This window comes from Macrosteles quadrilineatus, unplaced genomic scaffold, assembly GCF_028750875.1.
Source record: "Macrosteles quadrilineatus isolate MER2022 unplaced genomic scaffold, UCM_ALF_1.0 Scaffold_6__1_contigs__length_79288215, whole genome shotgun sequence".
Lineage (NCBI taxonomy): Eukaryota > Metazoa > Arthropoda > Insecta > Hemiptera > Cicadellidae > Macrosteles > Macrosteles quadrilineatus.
The window spans coordinates 43,233,436-43,260,142 of NW_026542599.1; the positions used below are offsets into that span (position 1 = coordinate 43,233,436).

The 26,707-nt window shown below is 35.2% G+C and overlaps 1 protein-coding gene across 1 annotated transcript; it reads left to right on the forward strand.

Moving 5' to 3' along the window:
• Positions 1–1,563: 1,563 nt before the first annotated feature.
• On the forward strand, positions 1,564–17,778 carry LOC128997086 (charged multivesicular body protein 4b-like). The gene is made up of 5 exons (XM_054422664.1): positions 1,564–1,933; positions 2,687–2,864; positions 4,652–4,766; positions 13,271–13,409; positions 16,540–17,778. Exons 1-5 carry the CDS (start codon positions 1,753–1,755, stop codon positions 16,593–16,595), a joined length of 669 nt encoding a protein of 222 aa, XP_054278639.1. The 5' UTR covers positions 1,564–1,752; the 3' UTR covers positions 16,596–17,778.
• The last annotated feature ends 8,929 nt before the right edge of the window (positions 17,779–26,707 follow it).

A 26,707-nucleotide genomic window follows, 5' to 3' on the forward strand; every position in this document is an offset into this window, starting at 1 on the left:
TTAATATATCCATTTCAAAATGCTCCACTCCATAAATTACCAGTAGCATTTTTAACTGACTTAGACAAACTGGTTAAAAGTAGTGTTAAAGAAATATTAAGCTTACCAACTGACACTCCAGATTTTATGTTATATAGCCCAAAAAAATATAAAGGACTTGGATTAATCAAGGCTCAATGGGAAGCATATATTCAACAACTTAATTCTATTCAAATACTCAGACGGGTTAAAAATTGTTATACAATAAATGAAGACAAATTTAAACGGATAGAAACAATTTGTTTAAAAAAATTACACCTAGAAGAAATTGATCGTAATCAAACAATAAATACCCAAAAATTAAGAAATGACTTAAGAGAAAAAGAGTTTGAAAATTGGAATAGCATAAAACAGAAGGGTAAAGGTGTTGAACTTTTCATGGACTATACTCCGGGAAATAAAAGTATTATTAATAAAGAAGGCTTGTCAGAATCTGAGTGGAAAAGACAGTATAAAAATGATTGCAAATGTGGTGCCAATGCGTGTTCTCCACGGCAGAAGTCAGGGCAATAACCGCTGCAGGCATGCCTGTGGTGAGATATTGAAACCCTTGCACATGCCCTTGGCTTCTGTCCGTTTGGTGAACTTCTAAGAAACACAAGGCACCACAAAATAAGAAGTATCATAGCAAATGCCTTCCGAAAAAGGTATAATACATGGGAAGTGCAAGAAGAAGTACACTGTCTTTCTTCTAACGGAAGCACCAGAAGAGTAGATATTTTATTAATCGAAAGAGAAACTAACAAAGGCATGATTCTCGATCCTACAATTCGATTTGAAGTAAACATAAATCAAGCTAACGAAGTAAATGAAGAAAAGAAAAAAAATTATGATTCTACCTTTGAATATTTCAAGCAAAATTTTAAAATTTCGAAAATTGAGGTGATTGGATTGTTTATTGGTTCTAGAGGAACATTATCAAAATTTTTTGTGAACTTTTGGAAACAATATGATTTGGACAGATCCTTTTTGAAAATTATTATTCATGAAACATTAAGAGGTTCATTGACCATAATGAGAAATCATCTATATGGCAAACATCAAAATTAATCAGTCTTATAACTGTATAATCTTTCGATATTTTATGTGTACTATTTTTCTGTGTCTTTGGCAACCTTATTTTTTAAGGCAGAGGTATTTATTCTTATAAATAAATTCTTTTCTTCTACTGTAATATTGCCTTTGAAGTATGTTTTAGAACACTGGTTATAATATATTCCACTTTAATGCAGAATGAAATACTCGTATTTTACATCGTTTAATCGGTTTAATCACGACCTCCTTGTAGTTTAATGGTTTAATTATGTTGAGTTTTGCTACATAATGCCATAGATAAGACATAGTAATGCTATGTAGGTCTTCCACAGTGTTACATGTCCTCTTTTCTAATATAGTAAGCACTGACTGATTTCTCAGATCCACTATCCAGTCATCTTTAGTCATCATCCTTCCTTATTCTCTTCCTCCATATGATTAGTGCATTCATCATTGTTCGTAAATCGTAAGCGTAAGAAGAAGGTGCTTTGTGTCAATGGTGTCTGGTTTGGTCTCTGCTCTGGTGTCATCGCAGGAGTGGACGCAAGGCAACTTCAACTTGTATTCTAGCAAAATTGGTTATATTTTGTTTATAATCAAATTTCTTGTTATAGATCATTTTATTGTAGTCCCGACTTTCACCTTTTAATAGGAACCTAATTTTTATAAATAATCAACATGAGTTTCCTCAGTAAAGTGTTCGGGGGCAAGAAAGAAGAAAAGGCACCTTCTACTGGGGAAGCCATACAAAAATTAAGGGAAACAGAAGAAATGTTGATTAAGAAACAAGAGTTTTTGGAAAAGAAAGTTGAACAGGAATTGCAGACAGCCAGGAAACACGGAACAAAAAATAAGAGAGGTAAGCTCTAGGCTTGGCTTACCTATATATATATCTGTGTTGTAAGGTAGACTAGGCTTAGGCCTAGCCTACGTTTTCCGTTTAGGCCTACCTAGCAGTCCTAGTTTCCCTTCCCATAGCCGAAACTTAACTTAGTTATTAAAAGCTTATTAGGCCTACTGTTAACCAGACCTAGCCTAGGCCTATTGTTTTATTTGATGTAGCCTAGGCTAAATGGCATATTTTGGCCTTTTTAGCAAATTTCCCTAGGCTAAACTTATAGGGAAGTAGTTATTACCGGAAGTCTCATGGTAAGACCTAGGCCCGGGACCGATTTAGGCTACTTTTCCATACTGATGTCCCCAGAGGCCAAAAACACCATTCGTTCAAATGTTAAACTATATATGTATCTTACATAGGCTTGTACAAATTATAACTTAAACTTAATCTTACCTAAGATAATCTAACCTATCTTCATAGTACCTACTTAAATAGAGACAAATCCGCATTAAGTAAGTCCAACCTATCTTCCTTTCGTAAGATTGATTCAAGCCTTGAATTATGCTTGCACTTAGGCCTACTTGAAATGACAGCTTTGAATTGTCCCATTAGATTAACAAGTTCGAATCAAGTGTAACCCCACCCAACTCCATGTAACACACTTGAATTACATTTACAAATTGAGGTTTTATTTAAGTCTTATTTATGGAGTTAGGGCCTATAGCCTACAATTACAAATTGAGATCTGAAACTTTAATTTGTTTTTCAAATCAGCCGCCATTCAAGCACTTAAGAGAAAGAAGCGCTATGAGAAACAGCTGCAGCAAATTGATGGCACCTTGTCTACAATTGAAATGCAGAGAGAAGCGTTGGAAGGAGCAAATACCAACACGGCGGTATTGCAAACCATGAAAAACGCTGCCGAAGCACTGAAGGCTGCACACCAACACATGTAAGTTTCTTTCAGATTTCGTATTTTAAGGCGGTTTTAAGTTTTGAAACTACATTTCCCACTTTTTCTCTTTTTGTACCTTGACGTAAACTCTTTAACTAAATTGACAGTATGCAAATTAAATTGTCACTCAGTTAAGCACAAGTTTTAAATGATGGTGTTGCCTGTGTTGTCTCAAGATTGTAGATTTAGATAAGGTATCAGGTTAGAATTTGCTAAGTTTAAAAACTCGATGATAAACAAGTGAAATATTAGGTTGTAAAATGCCAATATCTTTGTCTCTGTAAAGGCTTTATTAGGCCTACTGTAGGCCTACTAAGATGTTTGATGAAGGACTACGTACGTGCATCCAGAATTGTTAAGAGCCACCAGCTAGGTCTGTGAAAGTAGATCAATTCTTGTTCAAGGTTGTGTACAACTCTGTAGTTTATGTGTACTTTATTATAGGGCTAAAGTTTAATCAATAATCTCGACATAATAGGCTAAGCCGTTTTTTGTTAGTTAAACTACTCCGTTATTATTTGCCCGATTTTGACGTTTGAGGTCTCAAAATAAAGGTTTACACTTGTAGTTGAGCCCAACAGTATTACATTTTTGATGAAGTTGTAGGTTAGGGCTTGAGCCCAAAACTTATTATTTTACTCAATATAAGACTCATACACAGCTAGAAAATAACTGGACTGCTTTCCTTCTAAGGCTTTATTAGGCCTACTGTATTTTATTTTCGACATAGAGTCAATATATGACACAATGAATTTGTTTTCTTAATTCACATGTTAGGCTATGTTGAGCCGCTTGGGTTCACTAGTCAAGTCCTTTTCGTTATTTTTTTGTTATCCCAGTTTCAAGAACTTGGGTTGTTTTGGATATCTTAGTTGTTGTTGCCTTGGAGTTCTTGTAGGTAGGTTTAAGGTGACATAAACATCTTACCTACAAGAATTCAGGCAACAACATAGGTAGGCCTATGCCTAAATCTAATAGAATCCTTGAATAATTTGTTGGTCTAACACATTTAAGTTAGGCTAGTTTGATCAAATTCACTCATTAACTTCTAGCCCACATTTTGTAGGTTAAAGAACTTGAGTTGTGTTTTGGCTGCTAAATTATTAAAATCTAACGGAGCTAAAATACTATGTACTGACTAGGCCGATACAATATAGATTTTAATGGATATGCAATTCAAATTTTTCTTTCAATTAGTAATTAGGCCCTAACCTCCTGGGTTCTGATAAAGTGCTCCTGTCAGATAAACGCTTTGAGTAAGCTACAACTGCTTAACCACTAGGACTATTTACATTAGTTTAGAACCTAAATAGCTATATAACAAGAATAATTGCTTTGAATAGACTACCTTATTATTTCCTCCTCTTCGTCTTTGACCAGCCAGGGCCGAATAGACAGCATCAAACATTTATAAAAATAACTTCTTCAAAAACAACATATTTTTACAACTTTAGCTTTAGTGCTTTAGTGGGTGGTGGATGGTCAAGAGTTGGTGCCTCTTCAAAAAAACTCAACGGATTAGTAGGCCTACGGGTTTTGCAGGAGTAGCTCCTTGATATTTTTTCCTTAAATATTCAAGTCTCTAACTTAGCTCTCTCAGGTTCAGTGGCAGCGCATTTAACATTTGTACTGCAACTGCTGAAGCTATCTCTTGTCAGGGACAGACTGTATCGCTGGGTATTCAGTTTTTGTCATTTTGTTTTTGAGCTGGCCTCGGATTTCAAAATTGTTCAGGTTAGCTTTGATATGAACATAATGTGTAGTAACAAATTTTTTATTTTCAGGGATGTAGATCAAGTTCACGATATGATGGATGACATTGCTGAACAGCAAGACGTGGCCAAAGAAATTTCTGAAGCCATTTCAAATCCTGTCGCATTTGGAACTGATGTTGATGACGTAAGTTACACTTGAATTCCGATTTTTATAGAATTTGATTCAATAAGTGATTGTTTTAGCATTAGGAAGATAACTTATGGTCATAAGTTTGAAAATAAAAATTAATTTGTTTAGCCCTGAAAAACTATTGTATAAAGTTCAAACTAGCCTATAGTTAGCTTGTAGCTTTTTTATTGTTTTATTGTGCATACTAACTTAACCGGAATCGCATCCAACTGAGCTTGCGGCTGTCAACTACACTTGGCCACATTGCTGCAGCATCACTAAGGTTGCTTGCCTAGTAGGCCTACTGTTGCAAACGTATAAGAGCTGCTACAAAGCACTGTTCCTCTACAACGATCTTGCCTACAGGCCTTTTCGCCTCTTTCACGCGGCGCGTGCCGTGCGGCGCCCGCCGGATCCGGCGAAGGGCTATGGGAGTATATGAGTCCCTTCACACTATCAGGGTGTCTAGTAGTCGGGAAAATCGGGAAAGTCGGGAATTAGTCTTGAATTTCAAAATGGTCTTGAAAGTCGGGATTTAGTCTTAAATTTGATTTCAAAGTCGGGAATTTTCGTGATTTTGCCGCGATCGTCGTCTTGCGTTTACGTGACTGCAAAAGCCAATGATGATGTCTACACGGCCTCGGGAAATGTTCACGATTTTGCCGCAATAGTTGACGACGACGATGACGTTTCCGTGACCGCGGGAGATGACGATGACGTTTCCGTGACCGCGGGAGATGACGATGATGTTTCCGTGACCGCGGGAGACGACGATGACGTTTCCGTGACCGCTGGAGACGACGATGACGTTTCCGTGACCGCTGGAGACGACGATGATTTCTGCTCGGCCGCGGGAAATGTTCATGATTTTGTCACGATCGCGGACGACGTCGATGACGTTTCCGTGACCGCGGGAGACGACGATAATGTCTACACGGCCTCGGGAAATGTTCATGATTTTGCCGCGATCGCGGACGACGACGATGACGTTTCCGTGACCGCGGGAGATGACGATGACGTTTCCGTGACCGCGGGAGACGACGATGACGTTTCCGTGACCGCGGGAGACGACGATGATGTCTACACGGCCGCGGGAAATGTTCATGAGTTTGTCGCGATCGCGGACGACGACGATGACGTTTCCGTGACCGCGGGAGATGACAATGACGTTTCCGTGACCGCGGGAGATAACGATGACGTTTCCGTGACCGCGGGAGACGACGATGACGATTCCGTGACCGCGGGAGACGACGATGATATCTGCTCGGCCGCGGGAAATGTTCATGAGTTTGTCGCGTTCGCGGGAGATGACGATGACGTTTCCTTGACCGCGGGAGATAACGATGACGTTTCCGTGACCGCGGGAGACGACGATGACGATTCCGTGACCGCGGTAGACGACGATGATATCTGCTCGGCCGCGGGAAATGTTCATGATTTTGTCGCGATCGCGGGAGATGACGATGACATTTCCGTGACCGCGGGAGATAACGATGACGTTTCCGTGACCGCGGGAGACGACGATTCCGTGACCGCGGGAGACGACTATGATATATGCTCGGCCGCGGGAAATGTTCATGAGTTTGTCGCGATCGCGGACGACGACGATGACGTTTCCGTGACCGCGGGAGATGACGATGACGTTTCCGTGACCGCGGGAGATAACGATGACGTTTCCGTGACCGCGGGAGACGACGATGATGTCTACACGGCCGCGGGAAATGTTCATGATTTTGCCGCGATCGCGGACGATGACGATGACGTTTCTGAGACAGCGGGAGACGACGATGATGTCATTGATGTCTACAAGGTCGCGGGAAATGTTCATGATTTTGCCGTGATCGCGGACGACGACGATCACGTTTTTGTAACCGCTGCAGTCAATGATGATGTCTAAACGTACGGTACATGGAAGATTTCATGAAAAAAAAAACAAATTTGCTAGTTAGAATTTTTTATTGCTGCATTATTTCTTTACTTGAAAACACCACATTATCATAATACTACTTTATGACAAAGACAGGGGTTGGTGTAGTATTATTCAGAAAATTTGGTTAAGCTATAAAAATTGGTATCAGTATCAAGAATCGAGAATCGATACATTTTGGTATCAACACGCACTAATTGTTGAAAAAACTAGTCTTGAAAAATCTGGAATTAGTCTTGAAAAGTCTGGAATTAGTCTTGAATTTTATAATGGAAATAAACTAGACACCCTGCACTATGTCCGGCGCGCGCCGCGCGGCGAATTTGCCGCACGGCGCGCGAGTTACCACCGGATGCACCTTCAGCCGGACGAAAGCGCCGCGCGGCGTCCACGCCGGACAACTTGGTGAAGGTGCATTGGTTCTTATGGGAGCTTTCACATGGTGCGGCGCGCGCCGCACGGCCTAGCCCCTACGCTGTCTCAATTTAGGCAAACAACCTGACCAAGAGGGTGCAACAGTTAATTAAGAAATTATATATCGTTGTATCGGAAAATAATATATTTAAAGTTATTACAAAACATATATTTTTATGTTCATCCCATGCAAATCGGCCAACTTAAAGTATAAAAACAAATTTTTTTCTTTAATAACTAGAGGAGAATATTTAGTATTAAATTAATAATTTAGTAATTTATAGGTACGTAATGTAACATTTTTTTAAACTTCTAGAATACAATATTTTCAGATATGACGAATACTTATATATAATACGTGAAGGCGATTTCTATGAAATACTACTCCTCTGTTAATAATGGACGGATTTTTACAAACGATGTGTCAAAATTAAGTATTTGTTGTGTACACGCCCCCTTTCACCAATTCCTGTAGTAAAAGTCCTCGGGCTTTGTCCTCCGGCCATGAAAATCCCAATGTATATCTTATGAAGACAAGATTTTGTTTAGTTAAACAGACAAATAATTCATATTAATTACAGCTGTTCATCATAGTACACACATGATACACACAAGAGTTTTCGTTTTCAGTTTCGATAGATGGAGTGGAGTGAGCGTTCGTTTTCAGAGTGAGTTCGTTTCCAGTTTCGATGACTGGAGTGGAGTGATTGGTTACATTATCTTTGAGTTGGACTCTTTTAAGTCGCGGGAATTGTGACAATTATTCGTAAAAAAAACTCCTTTAATATTTTGCAATTGCTCGAATTCGAGCAACAGGTGCACTAGTTTTTATATTTTAAATTAGCCTACAGTATTAATTTTATTTGAACTTTTAAGTGGAGTATTCATTTAAAAGCCACAACTGAACGGAAATTAAATTAGCCTATAGTATTCATTTTATTTGAACTTTTAAGTGGAGTATTCATTTAAAAGCCACAACTGAGCAGAAAATAATAAATATTTAGGAGGGCCGTACGGCGCGCGCCGCACGAAACCGTACTAGTGTGAAGACACACGCTTGTCCGGCGCAGCGCCGCGCGGCGGGCGCCCTTCGTGTGAAAGAGGCGTTTCAGTGTATGTACAGTACTTAGCCTATTTCAACGTCATAAAAAAAATGCAAATGTGACAAAATAAAAAAGTTTTATCACATAATTTAATGAGGGTATATTTCGTCCATCAAAGATACACCATAGGCCATGGTTGACATGCTTGGACCCAGAGCCAGCCTTCCACAAACAATAGTTTACACTCACACTATATTGAATATACTACACTAACCATTCGTTAGGTATGGCATGTTTTTATCATGTGTATAGCTTAATCAGTCTGTTCATAAAGAAAACCACACATAGCACAGAGTCTTGTTTATCCAAACAACACATTTTTACCACCGTAAGTGGCCATATATTGCTCCCACAATTAAGGCAGCCCTGTGATAAACTCCCACAGTTGATTTTTTCTTATGTCACTCAATAGAACCAATGAATTTCGTGCTTTTTAGGAGGTCTCGAATTGTGGATATTTATAGGCATGCACTGTGGATGCAATACTCCCTGATGTGGATTAACGTCCGTAGTAGGCCTACTACGACTATCCGCAGTACTATTCTAATAATTAGACTAATTCGTTAAATGGGCCATTCTAAAATTAAGGGGAATTTCCACCCATGATTTTTTTTTATGAAAGAATATTTAGGCCTATTCTATTAGTCTATATTAAAATTTGATATTGGGATCTCTTAAATACACTCTTTCTCCATTTATAAAAAGATATCAAGTTTATAAAATTAGTTTTTTTGTGTAGAAAACATTGAGGGACAACAAATTTGACTTAATTTCAGAATGGCCCAATTACAAGGCTAAAATGTGGTTCGGATTCCACGATAAACTGGAGGCCCCTTAGTTGCCATTGGCTGTATGGGATTAATTAACAGCTGTGGAACATGTCGGCCTTAGTAACTAACAAGACTACAAGATCTCGCCACTCATCCTACACTCATCTCCATTCATACTTGTCTTAAAATACCTACATGAGTATGGTCGCCATTTCATAAGAGGTATTAATGGATCGCCCTCAATGAATGGATGGCCATAGGCTATTTTGGCAATTATTCCAATTATCCTTGTATTCAAAATTCATGTAGGCTACAATAAGCAAACTTGGTCCATGCATCAACATTCACCTACAATTTCCGTACACACAGCTTTGTTTTTAACGTAAATAATATAACTTTTTTTCCCAACAGTTGGTTTAGATCACTAGTGGGACTCTTGGATAGTCTAAAATAGCATCATATGGCACTGACTGAAAGTGCCCTCTCCTTAAAGTTGTTACTACAGTTGTCGCAGCTAGTCTGGGCGCGCGGACCCTTGTGTACTTACCGTTCCCCACGCCAAAGCCATGAAGACAGCAGTGAGGCGCTGAACAACCCCAGACAGCCGTGTGGGCCAGATGTTTTTGGAAATGAGCAATAAACACTCCCCTCTACACCCCGCACCCTAGCGTGGCCGCGCGCCCAGACTAGCTGCGACAACTGTACTAACGATGTAGTTTACTGTTTCTTTGATACCTGATTAATCTTGCTAGATATACAAATATTGATGTTTTAATAGTAACAAAAACAGGGTTTGGACCGTTCCTCTACAAAATACATAAAATTGCCATTAGCGTTTTTAAACTCAAACTAAAAATTGGATAATTTTTTTTAGTAGGCCTACTAAGTCACTTGTTTTTTAGCGTATTTATTACATTAAAAATTTAATAGGATTTTAATATCTTATGCATACAGAAAAAATTAGGAATTCTTTATTTTTCTTGTACAAAGTAAAAATTTCAGAACAAAACAACATTGTATTTTTAAAACCGTTTAAATTTTCCATTGACACTACTGTTGTAGGCTACTAAATGAATGAGATAGAACCTTTTAAACAAGTAACATTAATCTTACTAATATTATAAATGTGAAAGTTTGTGTGTTTGTTTGTTTGAAGTTCTATCACGCATAAATTGGGCGGATTGGGCTGAAATTTGGCATGACGATAGCTCACATTCCCGATTAACATATAGGCATATTCTTATCTCAAAAATGCTTTCAGGCTCCCCCCAGTGGCTCTGTAGTTCTCCAGGTTAAACTTATGAGTATTCATATTTAAAGGGTATAAGATTTACCAACAGGGTGCAGCACTATAATTTGTTTGGCGTTTATGTAAACAGCTAATTTGAACTAAGCGGCAACAAAAAACTGTGATACGCAATGAGAACTGTCAAAGTAGGATTGTTTACAGTTATGTTTATGTTTTTAATGTCATAAATAATCTGTGATTTTTTTGCGAATTTTAAATAATTTATTTTTCTTTATTGTTTAGGTGAAGTGGTTGAACATTATGGCTATGGTAGATGTGTCCTAATACCATACAAGGGCGGTCCTAGTCATATATTTTGGGGGGGGGGTCACCGGGGGGCCTGTGAGGTATGGAATACCCCCTCAGCAAAGAAGGGGGTCCGGGGGTTCCCCCCCCCGGGAAAAATTTGGAAATAACGTGCTAAAATTAGTAGTTTTTAAGCTATTTTGAGGAACTAGTTTAATGTGTTCAAGCTTCCCAGTTTATTTTTTTAAGGTAAAAAAATGTTAAAAAATAAACTTGTACTCGTATAATGTCATGTTTTTTTTATATTATTGAGACTTGTTGTTTTAATATCAAAGGAATGCCGCAACATTACAACACATTCAAGCATGTTTGATTTACAAAAACACCCTTTTAACTGGTGCCAATGTGCATGCTAAACAGAAATTGTCCAAAATTAGACCATGATTTTGAACCAGAGAACTTATTTTATCTAAGATGTGTTTAAGAACTAGCACCCAACACGACTGCATTATACCTGCCCAGCAAGCAACAGTTAACCTACACAAAGTACACTACCCAACTAACGATGCCGTCGGCGTCCCGTCACTTCTACCGCCTGAAGAGTTGGTTCTCAGTGGTCTAATTTTTTTCTACGCCAGTGGCATTTTACAAGGGGTCAATGTGAGAATATAGTTTTTGTGCAACTTTTTTGTGGTTGTGAGTGGTTGTGCCGGGAATTAAATCCGCATTTAAGTCTGAGACACTACCATTTTGTTGTTGTTTTGTGGCTAGCAACATACCAATTGGGTAGTGTTATTCTTATTCAGCCGTATATGGCTGAAAGCGTTCGTCGTTTGCCAATCTTCCCTACTTTTCATAACGTATTAAAAATTAGTCAGACTCGAATGATCCCAAGGTTTGGGTTAGAGTTTGTAATTAGTTCATTCGTTCGCCACAAGTGTAAAGACTACAATGAATTCAATTTGGTAGAACGATTTGCAATAAAAATTATTAAAGTTTCCCTGGTATAATAGTTTATCTATATATAAAATATTTGGGGGGGGGGGGTCATGACCCCCCTGACCCCCCCCCTGGGACCGCCCTTGATACCATAGTATACTGTAAATTTAAAAATGCAAATTTTTACCAAACTGTGTCCTCCCCCATTGCAAACGTAAAGCTTGAGTATAACTGCAATAAGCATTTTAAAATTATATGCCAACCCCGTACGAAAGACGGGTACTCTGCTAGTATAATAATAATGCAGTAGGTACTGTATTTACAAATGTGAAAAGTCAAAACAGAACTTTGCTAATTTTAGAAACTGCTAGTCTACGTCTACTAAAATATCTTTGTAATCCCTAGTTCACTCATACACTGATTATTTTTCCTTACCTAACCTCATTATCCTCTTTAAGCAGTTTTTCAGATATCAGTTTATCTTGTTCAGAATGTAATAAAAAACCAGACTCCAAATTGTTTATTGCGTCTGGTTGTCTTTGACCTTAACAGATAAACTCAAAACTTTCAATTAACCAATGCAACTGCGACATTCAGAGCTCACTGGTGATAGCAATGCATTATCAATTGTTTTTCCACAGTGGATAAGTAAATAATAGCTTCAAATGACTTTTTATATGAAAAGGGGACAGCAGTGATGCAATTTTCCGTTACTGTACATTTGAAAAGCGACGACGGTTGGAATAGTTTAAAAATCTTTGTGTCTATTGTGCATTTATAAGTTTTCATTTGATAATTTGAATTTTAGTTTGAGTTTCTGTGAATTTTTTATTTGGCTATATAGTGAACTACATATATGTATTTTTAACTTTATTATTCTTTTACTCACTTCCTTTAGTTATCGTTATCATAAATAAGTGTTTTAAATAATATTTATAGTCGTTAAAGGATAAGGATTACTAACACAAATGCTATAATTATTTATTTTATGTTACATTTACCTCATCAACTGACTTTTTAAATTAAGATGTTTGGTGTAGACTAATAGTCGTAAACTTGTTTTGTGCCTTCAGTGACAAATGAGTTCTTAATTTCGCACATATCAAAATTTGTCTTTTGAATGTATTTAGATTGATTAAAAACTAAACAAAGTATATGAATGATGATAAATTACAATACAATGCCAAAAAGCTTGTCCTGTTAACCCAGATAAGATTTGACTTGTATGTCTTGTTTTGGTTTGTAAACTAACAGCTTTAGTATTTTATAAAATGTTTCTACTACCTGGCATAGAATTAAGGTTTCATTAAACAGTTCAGTGAATGTTAAAAACTGAAATTGACAGTTTTAACGCTTACATAATGGCATAAGTAGCGTGAAACTTATGCCTATAAATACTGGTGATGCTCAATACAAAAAATGCTGTCTCCAACTGTCCCTTCCTTGCCTTCTTTACACTGTATTTAGTTCTCGACACATGTAGTAAATTTTTTGTTACCCGTGTTTGTTCATAGCTTTTAAAACTTACATTCAATTTCATAACTATTTTGATGTGCAAAGTTTAGCTCCCCTTATTCAGCAGTCAGCTTCTAAACTTACTCCGTCCATGTGTACTTTTAATAACATAATACTGTATACATGTTTGTTCCAGGACCTTTGCTTAAGTAATACCGTGAGAAACTTTGTATTACCTTTCACAGATTTTTCTCTGTCTTCCCCTCAATAGAGAGAATAAAATGAGCCTCCTATTGAATTCTCTACCCTCGGTTACTCAGACAAACAAGACAGTGTTGAGAATGAGTATTTTTTCTGATCCTTGCGTCTTATTTCAGGATGAGTTGGAGAAAGAGTTGGAGGAGTTGGAACAAGAAGAGTTAGACAAGGAGTTGCTGGGCACAGGGCCAACTGCGGACCAACTTCCTTCAGTACCTTCCGAGGTGCCTGTCCCTGCTGCGAGAGCTAAGACATCAGGTACGTAAAATATACATTTGTCTATTGTATCTTACATATTAGGCTATGTACAGTCACCCATCAACTGGTCTATATGGGTTGACTTGGGGACCTCTTTTTAAGCTCTATAGTAGGTATTATTGACTTTTGGTTTTGAATAATGAAGTAAAGCATCTATATGGACTAGCTCTAGCCTATTTTTATTCAAATGAACATTGAGCCACTCATATATCAAACATTGTTTGCCATTAAATTTGGAAATTGTTAAGAAGCTCAATGGTTAGTGGCTGTCCACATTGTTTCTAAAAAGTATAAAATTTATATTTTTTTTTATACAATTTATAGTTTTTGCATACCTATCAGAGTTTGACATTGCTAAAGTAGATTTCTGAGTTTACTGTGTTTTTTCTTTTGACAAGTTTTCTGGGACTAAAGGCAAACTTAAAGTAAGTTAGGTTTCACCTCTGTAATTTAAAAAATTACGAGCTGTTGTACAGTTTGTGTTTCTCTATGGGAAGAGGTTGCGAATTACAGTAACATAACAACCCTCTCTCAATAACTCGCACAAATTTGCAAAACATAGATAAAGCACCATCAACAGTCCTTCCAAGTAAATAAACATACAGCTGTTAGTTGCATCAATCAGCTGTTTCATTTAATTAGGTTAATTAAATAATAGTGGCTTGTAGGGACATAAGTCCCTAAAAAGCTTAAATGTAAAACAAATTATTCTAATATTTAAACAAACTTGGAACCAAATTATCTATGTGCCAGGATAGATATCCCTGTACAACACATCTTTTGTGTAAAAAACAGTTTGTTGTTTGTCTTTGTTTGCTTTTGTTGCTTGATGTTGTTATTTTAAATAAATAATTTCAATGAATCCAGAGGTTTAACCCTGCTAAAGACAGCAAACATGTTTGTGAATAAATATTGGTTTACTAAGATAGCTTTAGTCTTTTGGTTGGTGATAAAAAGGCTTCCCTGATTGTAATATTGGAAATAGTCTTCGTCAAATAGGAAAAGACAAATAAATGAAGTGTTGAGATAAGCTTACAACTGCTAAATTACCACCCGACCCAGTTATTATATCTAAGTTTATAGGACTCCTTTTGTAAAGGGTTAACAAAATTAGTGTAAAACAAAGGCATCGTATTGACCAAACTTAACCCTAGATTTGTTTCTGATCAACATTAAAAAACTACTATATGCCAAGTGTAAGTTTATGTGGTGGTATTCCTCCTAAAGGTGCTATTGATTTTACATATTCTATAAAAAGGGCCTAATCAACACCTGATTACTAACTATTTTACGTCAGATTATGGTGACATTAACCAGTTATCGAGCCCAATCACAAAATCACTTTTCATCAGCATCTTCGACGTGCATATTTTTGGTTAGTTTTAAGAAACGGAAACTACCTCTAGGCTTTACTGTTATATATGGATGCTCCCTTTACTACCGTGCATGTTAGGCTATATTATTTGAACCTTTTTTGCTTGGAGCAACATGCAGTACCTGGTTAAAATTTCCTCCAAACAATATTGATTTTCCGCCCATTGTAACTTGTCATAGTAATTACAAAATGAACCAATACCTACCGGTATACGAACCTATTTCATCTTTATTCCCAGGTTGTTTTCTATGAGTGGCCGTTGAGGTTATTCCACTTCATACGAAATATTGATTAAACACTACAATAAATTATAAATGTTAGTAGATTTACGAAAAAAAACTTTAGAATAAATCTTTAACATATGTTTTTAAATCAAAACAAAACAAAAGTGTTACATTTAATCTTGGATCGTTTACTATTTAGTCAATGTGGTTATTTCATGTTAAACATTCCTTCTACAAAACAACAACCTTCAAATCAGAAGAAAAAACTTCATTATTTTTTCAGTTATTCTGAGTTTAATTATTTTGATTTGAGCCATCTCCTATGAATCTACTACAGTACTTGCCATATGCTTAACTAATTTACTTAAAAATACACAAGTTTGCTAATTGCACAGTAAAACAATTGATTTAAACTTAGACGTAACTAAAAGTCTTGATTATTATAGGTAACGCTATTCCTGGTTTCATAGTATACAGTACATTGCAGAATCGACCGGCAAATGAGTAATCCATATGTAATATTGCTTACTGGCTTAATGATAAATCATTGTAATGATCACTAATGATCATCAGCTGTATTGAAGTAAACAAAAATCAGCAGTAAATGGTTTCTAATTCTATTCTTATGGAGAACATTTTACGTTATATCAAATTTTGTGTTAACATTTTGGGAATTTCACTATTTTTTCCGCCGCCACGGGATAGAGACCTTTAATTTGAGCCCTCTCTCGTCATTCTAAGACTTCCCAGTCGCCCACAATTTTGACGCAAAGAATCAGCTTTCGTAATTAATATATAGATAAACTGAAATTATGTAAGGCCCCTTAGGAAAGTGGCCTGTGGAGTAGAGCCCTTACTAAAGGATTTGATACCAATAATTTTTGGCAACCAGAGTTTTATCGTATCATATCATATATCTTTATGGGGCCCATAGAGCATTTAGTTAGAATTCATAGAATAGCTGAGAATAATCTTGTTCGAATTAAACAATTTTTTGAATCAGTAGAGTTCAGATTTACAGATCTGGAACTGTTTGACCAACCGTTATAATTCCGCCTTTTAATATTTTTACTGTCAACTCTTAGATTTGCTGCTACAGGGAAGGTAATAAGTTTTTGTTTTGTTTTTTGTTTTTTTTTGGGGGGGGGGGTAGTTAATAGTTTAGTATGGCATAGAATAATTTTCAAGTTTTCCAGATTTGATTAAAATATGTTCATAATTAAAATAAACAACAGTTTTCTTATCCTCCATAAGCATAAAATGAGAATTTTAAATTTATAGTACGGTATTTTGCAATTTTTCTATAACTATTAAGCACATTATAACACTTCAATAACTATTATTTGGGGTTTTTAAGTTCTACAAAATAGCTAGAAAGAAATTGCAAATTTTTATGTTTTGAGAGTCAATTCTGCAAGAAAGAACTAAAATACTCTAAAAGCTTCATCGTATCACAATGAGAACCCAGTTAGGGGTATTTTACAAAATTATAAACTGTGAATTGTCTATTATTTACGTGTTGTATTTTCAGCCAAAGCCGAAGAAGAAGATCCGGATTTGAAGGAACTATTGGCTTGGGCTCACTAAAACAAGGGATTTCATCGCCTCGTCGCCTCATGGTTCATACGTGCCCAGTTCTATTATTCAATCGCCTTTAACGATTATTACTAATGTATTAAACTTTTAGAAAGCTTGAATTTTACAATGGTATTAGAAGTGTTAAGTTGTATCCGCGAAAGATCAAAGATCGGTTGTACTTAGGCTGTGCAACTTGTCGCTTTATCAGTTATCGTTATCGGGTAAGCTTCTTCCAAGCCAAATCTATTTATTTAAGATATTTTTTATATTTCGTGGGAATTTCTTTGAAGCGTAATCTAATGTTTTGAAAATGTATATTTTTATGCCTGAACTTATGGTTCTAAAAAAGTTTGAAGTGTTTTTATCATGCTCTTGTGTGAGCTTCTAAGCTGTTACCAAGGTGGAATATGTGATAGAGTTGGTTTTACCGTGAGTTTGTAGCATTTCATTTTATTGTAGGTCTCTAATTATTTTAAAATTGATAATTTTTAATTTCTATTTATTAAGAAACCTATAAATTGAATCATCGCTTACTTAAAGTTTAAATAACTATAATGTTGAAACTACACTTACTTAAGTCTTAAATATAAATCATTCTTCGTCAAATATACGATGATGCTGAGGATAAAATATACGTTAAACCCTCATTAATCTGGACATCATAAATGCAGAATTCACATAATTTAAATTTAGCTGTTTGTAAAACTATTGTTCCACTATGTGTTATGCACCACTGTAAATTGCACCGTTTTGTTGCTTAATTTACAGTGCTTTATTGGTTACTGTTCGTAACATTTGGAACACTAAAGCTATTTTCTGTGAAAGGTGTGTTGAAATCTAATCCACTAGATCAATGAGGGTTTACTATATTTAAAAATAATTGCCTAAACCTAGATAGCGTTTAGATTTAAAAAAAAATTATAGTTAAGTTTAAACTTGTACCTAACTTTTTTGTACTGTACCAAAGTTTCGTAGATTACAATTATTTTTATTCCTTAACTAACTTTGTTAAGAAATTTTTTCTGAATGAAACATTGAAAGGTTTTGAAAAAACATGTCTAATTCACAAACTTACTGTAGAATTGAATGATATGATAAAATTGGTTATAATGTAAATCTTGTAAATATGGATGTGTACATTTGTTCCTCTTGGGATATGGTAATCATTTTCAAATTAAATTGTATTTGTATATTTTGTTCTCTTGTTACTTCCTTGCCCAAAATTTGAATTTTTGAATCATATAAAAACAATCTTATTTTGACACAAGAGAGAATGTGAATTTTTGGTTTTAAACACCAACTTAAGACACTCAGGCTTAAAATGTTTATAAACCAACTTTCCAATGTTGCCCTCCTAACTTGTACCTTCCAAAACAAATGAGTTTCTCTTTCCTTGTTATTCTTATGGGGAAAACATTGTTAATGAGGGACTTTGGTGGGCAAGGCTTATAAGCCTTCGCCAACTACTGACTATTTATAAATAGTCAGTGGCTCGGATGGAAGTTGAAAAGATAGGTGGACTCTTAGTGAGTTGGCCCTCAAATCAAGCATTTTACTACTTTTTGGCTTATCCTTGATGTGTGTATTCATTTTGATTTTTTTCAATAGAATGAGGGAAAACATAAAATTGAATCTGAACTATCCATAAAGGTAAAAGGGCACCTACATATTTAGTAGTATCATTAATTGACTGCCCAGTTGCAGATACAAATAACATATCAACCAGCACTAATTATTTCACCTTAATCTTTTTTTGAGAAATAAGTTACCATAAATAAACTACCCACATTTTATACACTAAGTTTTACATAAACCCTATTGAAAACAAAACAAAATTCTGACACACTCAGCAGAAAGTGTTAAGTTGTATTGTAAACAGTTCATGACCACAACGAGAGTTTCTTCATTGCAGGTATTGATTGTTATTTTATTGATGGTCTTATCTGCTTCTGATAATAGACTGATAGCAATTCAGGCTGTGCTAACTCATTCAATATTTTATCAACAAAAACTGCAAATTGATTCTAACAAATTAGGAAAATAAACAAAAATCTTTAAAAATCGAGTTAACATTTTAAAACTTGGCAATCTTTTTTTAACCAGTGGTTCTTTTTATAAATTGAAAACTTTATGTGACCTAATTATTATAATTCCTGACTAGTAAGTAAAGGGCAGTGTAATTTGCCAATGGAACATTTGTGTTAATTACACATACAATGAGGAGATATTTTCAATGCTTATGTTTTGGTTCCACAATTTTTACAGCACTTTTGAAAGGTTTTGAAGTGCCGGAGGTAATAAGTGAAGTGCTCAATATAAACCTAATTTTGGATTCTATAAGTTTTACATTAATTTAGATGGGTATCAAGTACACAAAACGTATTTAGTGCTGACTGAACCATAAAAGAAATATTGCAAATAACTAAATCATACTGTAAAATGTGAAGCCTCTTTTTTTGTGTTTTTTATGCGGGGACCGTGCCATGGATTGGTATAGTTTATTTGCATTTTACCCTTATATCGAGTAGTATTCAGTTTACTCTTTTTTCAATAGTAACAACTGATGTTGTACCTATTTTGTAATTTGCTAGTATACTGTGGATGGCTTGTTATAAACACAAGTCACAAGTCTTTTTGTTTTCTTTTTCTTTGTTATTTTGTTCAATCAACTTGGTCAGTTACTTGGCAACCCATAAAGCCAATGTTAAAACACTTTTAGACATTCTATCCCCATGTTAAATTTGTAGCCAGCTTTTTTATAAAAATCATCGTAGTTGATGTGAGCCACCTACAGATTGCGGTGATCTAAATTACTAAATTCTCTTTTTAACCAAGTCAAACTTAGGGAATGGCATATGATGAGTTATAGCAACTGTTATGACCCATCAACCTGGTCAGCAACGAAGAATAAGGTATAAAATAGAATTTTAGATGCTAGTGCATTCTGTAACTGGCACACACAACTACATTCTTTTTTAATAAAAAAATGGCTACAGCTGGTCCATATAGATGGGAAGTCTACTGCTTCAATTCAAATTGCAACTGCCATTGCCATTTCTCCAGTGAAAATTTCTACGTGTTGTATATATGTGTCTCTATGGACTAACTCAAATGTAAACCTGCTTTAATGTCAATTTCTGACAAATACCATATCTTTTAACCCTTTCTTTCCCACAGAGTATTTTTTTTTACTCATGTTTTGTTTGTTATTATAAATAACATGGTTTATTTTCCCAATGATTAATAAAATACTCATGGTTCAAAGGTAAATTTAATGCTGAACACGTTGGCAGCATTGGTAGGAAACTTCAGGTGGCCATTTAAGTTGTTTTATTGTTCTCAGTTACAAAAACACGGATTTCAAGCTCTTGTGCATTTGGTGATTTTTGAGAATTTGTTCAGGTAAGTTTTAATGCTTATTTAATAGTTTTTAAGAGTGTTAGATGAGTAAAATATTACTCTGGGAAGATATAGGTTAAGTCAATGAGGAAAATAATAGGCCTACTCATCGGTATTTTACTCATTGGGATGGTAATCGTCTCTACCATTTCTCATTATTTGATGGTATAAATTATTTTTCTGGATGAAAATAAAACTACATTTTATCCATCGCTTCCTATGGTGATAAGTGAGTAAATAATTCTAAGAATGTGTTTCTTTGCAGATTTTGGAAATGGAACACCACACTAGGTCAGAAATAGACGAACTTTTGAGAGGGGACCTATCTGATGTTTAAGGCTTTGAAGATTGTGATGAACCCAAGATGATGTACTTGTTACGGAAGAAGTTTTGGAGGCCAGGTTACAAATCTTGATGAAATGATGAGAGAACTTGACATTCATCCGATGAAACACAAAATACAACGGAAAACAATGAGGAAGAAGTAAATGAATCAGCAGATGCAAGAATTTATGATGATGAAGGTGGGACAAGCAATGAAAATGTGAGGCAAATTCGCGATGTTATGGCACAAATCCTGGAAAAGGAAATATTTCCCAACAAAAACATACCACTTCTGCTAGGGCTTGCAAAAAAAAAGAACAAAATCAATGGATAAAGCAAAGAGAAATTAAAGGAAGAAAAATGTTGACAGGATGATGAGTTTCCTGAATTTTATACTGATTCATTAATGGGTCCCCCAACAAAGAAATTGCTTTACCCAAAGGGGTGTTATAGCACTTTTTTTTATAATAACATAATGGAGAATATCGTTGAAGAAACAAATGTTATGTTCAGTCCAAAAAACAGATTCAATCAACACTTCTTTGGCTGAAATGGAGCAATTCATCGGTATAAATCTTCTTGGTGGTATATAGGTAACCAAAATACCATTCTACCGAATGTACTGGTGTTCAGGCACGGTAGGCTACCCACCAACCGCAGACGTTGGTGACGATGAAAATGACTTTCAATTTCATTTTTTCACCTCAAAACTTAGGACATCCAAGGGGCGTGCCCCGAGAGGAACTCAGGGAAGTGAATAGGCATGGCATTCCTAGATATTTGGACCATCTTTGTGATTAATTTTGGTTGTACTGTATTGGTATTGGTTTAGCATTTTAGTAGTGACAGCTGCCCAGACAGACACCACCTCAATTTTATAATCTTACTAATATTATAAATGTGAAAGTTTGTGTGTTTGTTTGTTTGTTTGTTTGTTTGTTTGTGTGTTTGAAGGTCAATCCCGCATAAACCACTGGATGGATTGGGCTGAAATTTGGCATGATGATAGCTCACATTCCCGATTAACATATAGGCATATTCTTATCTCAAAAATCTCTTCGGGCTCCGCCCCAGTGGCTCTGTAGTTCCCCATGTTAACCTTATGAGTATTCATATTTAAAGGGAATCAAAGAATTTAGTCAGCTGTTTCAACTAAAAAAATTGGTTCTATGATATACAAAAGCATTAAAAGTTATAAGATTTACCAACAGGGTGCAGCACTATATTTTTTTGCATTTATGTAAACAGCTAATTTGAATTAAGCAGCATCAAACTCAATTCAGTTACGCAATGAGAACTGTCATAGTAGGATTGTTTACAGTTATGTTTATGTTTTTAATGTCATGAATAATTTGTGATTTTTTTAATTTGTAATACTTTATTTTTCTATATTGTTTAGGTGAAGAGGTAGAACATTATGGCTATGGTAGATGTGTAATACCATAGTATATACCGTCAATTTAAAGAAGCAAATTTTATCAAACTTTGTTCTCCCCCATTGCAAACTCAAAGCTTGAGTATACCTGCAATAAGCAATTTAAACTTATATACCAACCTCGTACGAAGGACGGGTACTCTGCTAGTTATTAAATATGATCGATTGAATATCTAGCTGTTATCTGCAAATGTTTATGGTGTAGAAATTAAGTATTTACTTGATTAAAATGGCAACGATTCAACCTTAAACTGATGAGAAAGTGATCCTGAAAGGCAGTAGCTCTTTGATGGTTCAAAACTGGATGCTTCTGTCCGTCCTTAGTTGTATGGTTTTTAACAGATTTTTTTCCTGGCCAGTCAGTAAAAAAGCCAAACAAGGCATACTGCTAAATAATCCACTCATATTGAGGAAAACATAATACTGTATGAAACATTGTATCCTTGTCCAAAAATAATTATTTAATTGAAAACAAACTCGTAACTTCTTGTGTTGGTTCAACTCTGCCCTACAACACATATAAAACCCATACCAAACTATGGGAGTGTTCACTTAATTAAGTTAAATAGAAACAGACAACCAAACCATATTAAGTGTTGTGTCGCCTCAATTTAGTGTTGACATTAGGACAGCTTCAGTGATTATTGCCTTGACCCCGAATTGGTCATCAAAACAATCGTTTGTGTAAACCGAATTTGATGATTTTGGCCAATACAGATGGATTTAACTTACTTCTTTTAGATATTTTAGGAGCAGACAGTTAAAGTAAGTTTGTGTAGAGATTTTTTTTCTTGTTTACTATCTATTAATTTTCATTTTACCAATAAAAGATAAATTTACCAAACCAACGATGTTTAACTTATCTGGAAGGGTTCATGGCACGTAGCAAACGTGTTTTGGAATTCCATCAGAGCTCTCGCTCTACCCCATCGGCCTTCAAAGATTCCATGTTCTTAGGAAGAAAATGTTTTATCTGAACAGATGAATAATTTGAAATCCACACTAATATTTGAAACAGCTGAATATACTAGGACTGCTTTCATAGTAGACGTTTCATGAGTTGTGTGTGGCAGTGCGGTACATACCCACACACAATCTCCTTTCATGTAAAATATATAAAAAATATGAAAGTTTATGTGTTTTTTTGTTTGGGGCTCAATCACGTATTAACTACTTACTGGTTGGATTCCGCTGAAGTTTAATTGGCATGATGATATTTTTATATGTATATGCTGACATTACCAAATAACTTAAAGGCCCATTCTTATCTCAAAAATCCTTCCGGGCTCTACCCCAGTGGCTCTGGAGTTATGTGTTAAATGTGTGTAATAAATTAACTAAACCAATTATTTTTTAAATATACGGATTGTCCATAAAAAAACGTTTCATGACTTTAGAATATGAATCCTCATAAAAGAAAGATAAAGGTTTATGTGAAGGTATGTCCAAAGAAGCATATTACTCAGATATCCGCCCTTTTGTTTTTTATACATAAATATTGATCTTTTAAGTTTTTTAAAAGTTTATAAAACTTGGTATGCATGTTAAGGTGGAAGAGATCTATTATAGAAAAAAAATACAGTTGGTCCGATTAGAAATTTCAAAATAGCAGCCGTTTTAATTTTGTAACTCAAAAACGGCTAATTCTATGAAAGAATATCAAGAACACATTTTTTGCATTTAAAACTCCCTATCAAACCACACCCAGATAAAAAAGATAGGATGACGATTAACTAAAATTAAAAGTTTTTTTGTTGTAAAGTAAGGCAAAATAACTGCACACTGACTAACTTTGTCTTGTTTTTACAAAAAAAAACTTTGTATTTAAATTATTCTAAATTCAATCTTTTTGATCTTGTTGTCATTTGATAGGAAATTGTAAATTCTAATGAAAAGTGTTCATGGCATTATTTCATATAATTAGCTGTTTTTGAGTTTTTTTTTAAGTTATATAAATCAAACGGCCGCTATTTTGAAAATTCTAATTGATCCAATTTATTTTTTTTCTGTAATAGGTCTCTTCTATCTCAACATGCATACCAAGTTTTATGAACTTTGGTTAAAAACCTTCAAGGATTTATGCATATCCGACCTGTATATTCAGTCCCATATAATCAGTCCCGTATATTCAGTCCTGTAAATTAAGACCCGTATATTCAATCCTGTATATTCTGACCCGTATATTTATGTCTCGTATATATAGAGTACCATATAATAAAGTTCTCTATAGTTATTCCCATATATTCAGAACTATAGATTCAGACATGTAAATTCAGTCTCGTTAATTCAGTCCTGTATATTCAGAACCATATATATTTAGTCCCATATATTCAGTCCCATATATAATTCAGCATGACTTCATATATAAAGTCCTGTACATTCAGACCAGTATTTGCAGTCATGTATATTCAGTCCCTTATATAGAGCCCCATATATTTAGTCCCTTATATTCTGATCCATAAATTCACACCCGTATATACAGTCCTGTATATTCAGACCCTTATATGCACAGAGTCCCATATTTTTAGTCCCATATATTCTGATCCATAAATTCACACCCGTATATTCTGCCCCGTATAATCAGACCTGTATATTCAGTCCCGTACATCTCGAATATACAAAACTGTCAAAAAACATAAACATCCAATAAAAAAACCAGAAGCAATTTAAAACAACTTAAATAATCTCTTTATGGGAGGGAACTCAACTTAGAGGAAATCTCCTGCCTAAACTAATAAAAAATTCAAAAATGACAACCACTTTGTAAAACTACACATTAGTAAAATTTTTACTTCAAACATAAAAATCAGTCAAAAAATGAGAGAGTAGTTCATCTGTTTACAAAAATTAAATTTTTGTTCATACAAACAAACATATTTACACACACGTAGGTACTTACACAAGTGTACACAATGTGTAACTACTATCCGTTCAAATTCATATATATGTATTGTGCGTGTGTCCGTTAGCGCGATAACTTGAGTAAAAATCATCCAATTTTAATGAAATTTGGTATAAATGTGTAAATTGAACGACTTCTTAAACCATCATGGGATTGGGGTTTTACGGGGGTGGGGCCCAAATGGAGGGGGGAGGGGGTCAAATGGGATTTTCTCAAAACATTCAATTTCCCAATTTCTCTCTAAATCATTTTTAAGAGCTTAAAAACAAATAATTTAATATAGGCTATTGAAGTGTTTTAAAACTCCCATGTAATTTTTATGGAGAATAAGAATAAACTGCTCGTTTTTGGATATATTTTGATCAAACTAGGCCAAATAATTTATTTTATATTTATTTATTTCTATTTAGTATTTGACTACAAAACACTTTATATATATATATAAAATATGCTACACCCTGTAGCAGCAAACCTAGGTACTCGTTATAAATTAAACAAGATTTAAGGGAAACTCAAATCAGGCAAATGAAAATCTGATATTAGTCTGCAAGTTTGCTGCGGTGGTGGTAATAACAAATATAACAGCATAGTTAACACCTTCAAACCAAAATTATCTATTTTAAGTTCAAACACGTTAATTAAGGCCTGTATGAATGACGCATCTTTGTAAAAACCATTAATGTTGTAAGGTAAAACAAGGAAGATCTGATTAAACCAATGAAATTCAAGGATAACGTGTGGAATAAACCCTTCACAAAGTGAAATGGATTCTGAGCGAAACTTTTTCCAATCACACAAAAAGCCTGTAGTACCAGTCATAAAACAACGCGATCATAAACTGTGCTTCTGCCACCAGCCATCGGCACTTCGCGTTGACCCACCATTGTACAGGGTGTTTATAAAACAACTTTACAACTTTGACGTTCTCCCATTCTCTTTCCATGTGACAAAAACACCACATGAAAGAATGGCTTAAAAGGCTTTAATCAGTAGCAGTTTTATCAGCTGATTGGTTTATATTGTTGCTTAGTAAACGATAACAAATAACTTATGAGTCTCAGAATCCATATGGAACCTAAATCAAGGCGCAGTGTGCGAAGAAGTCCATTGAATTCCAAAAGTTTTATGTTGATTTTCAAAACGCAGAGATTTCAGACAAGACACAATAGGAATCCTCCTCCAAGACTGAAGACAAGACTTCATGTGCTCCTCCACACTAGAGAGACTGGCTGGGTAGCTGAGTGGTTATAGTGCTCGCCTACTAATCAAAAGGTCGCCGGTTCGATGCGGAGAAAAGTCAGCAGCTTTTTGATGGTTCGAAACTGGACCCAGCTGTTCTTGATCATTGGGCTTTAAATAAACTAGCTGTTACCCACGGGCTTCACTCAGTTTGACTTCATAAGTATTAATAAAACTATTGATTGGTTAATACTGAAATAAACAAAATACAGTAAAACAAACAAATAATCACACCTGATTTTACTAAGGTGATAAATTGAAAGAATAACAAACAAAAGTACAGCTGAGGTATTTTTTACATTAAATATATGGAAAGTTCCCTTTAGAAAGGAATTACGACCTTAAAGGGCAATATATGAAATAATGGATAGTTTTGCGCAAGGTTTCTCGTCATGATATGGGGGGGGGGGGGTGACTTGTAGTTTTCTCAAAAGTTCATGGGTACTTTTGGCTTCATACAGGGTGTTTGTGAACTCTATCGAAAAAATTCACAGGATTATTCCTTGGGTTAATACATGAATATTTTACATTATAAACATGGGTCGCCGGGTCCTCGTTTTCCGTCTGTCTGTCTGTATGTGTTTTTTATAAATAACCTTATAACTCGAGTTTGAATCAAGGTACAAACTTTAAATTTGACACACTTGTGTATTTTAACGTGGTACACAAACATGCAAAATTTCATTTCGATGACTATAGCCGTTTCAAAATGGCGGCCATCTAAAATCTTTGACCACAAATTACATGAAAACCACTAGAGTTACAAAAAAAGACAAGAATAACGAAATGTGGGAAATGTTATGCCAAATCAAATGGCACCTA

What these genes read in the sequence shown, in the direction of transcription:
- LOC128997086 (XM_054422664.1), top strand. Translation starts at nt 1,753, where the DNA reads ATGAGTTTCCTCAGTAAAGTGTTCGGGGGCAAGAAAGAAGAAAAGGCA. An exon ending in CGGAACAAAAAATAAGAGAG is followed by an intron (nt 1,934 to 2,686) that starts GTAAGCTCTAGG and finishes TTTTCAAATCAG; the next exon opens with CCGCCATTCAAGCACTTAAG. An exon ending in TGCGAGAGCTAAGACATCAG is followed by an intron (nt 13,410 to 16,539) that starts GTACGTAAAATA and finishes TTGTATTTTCAG; the next exon opens with CCAAAGCCGAAGAAGAAGAT.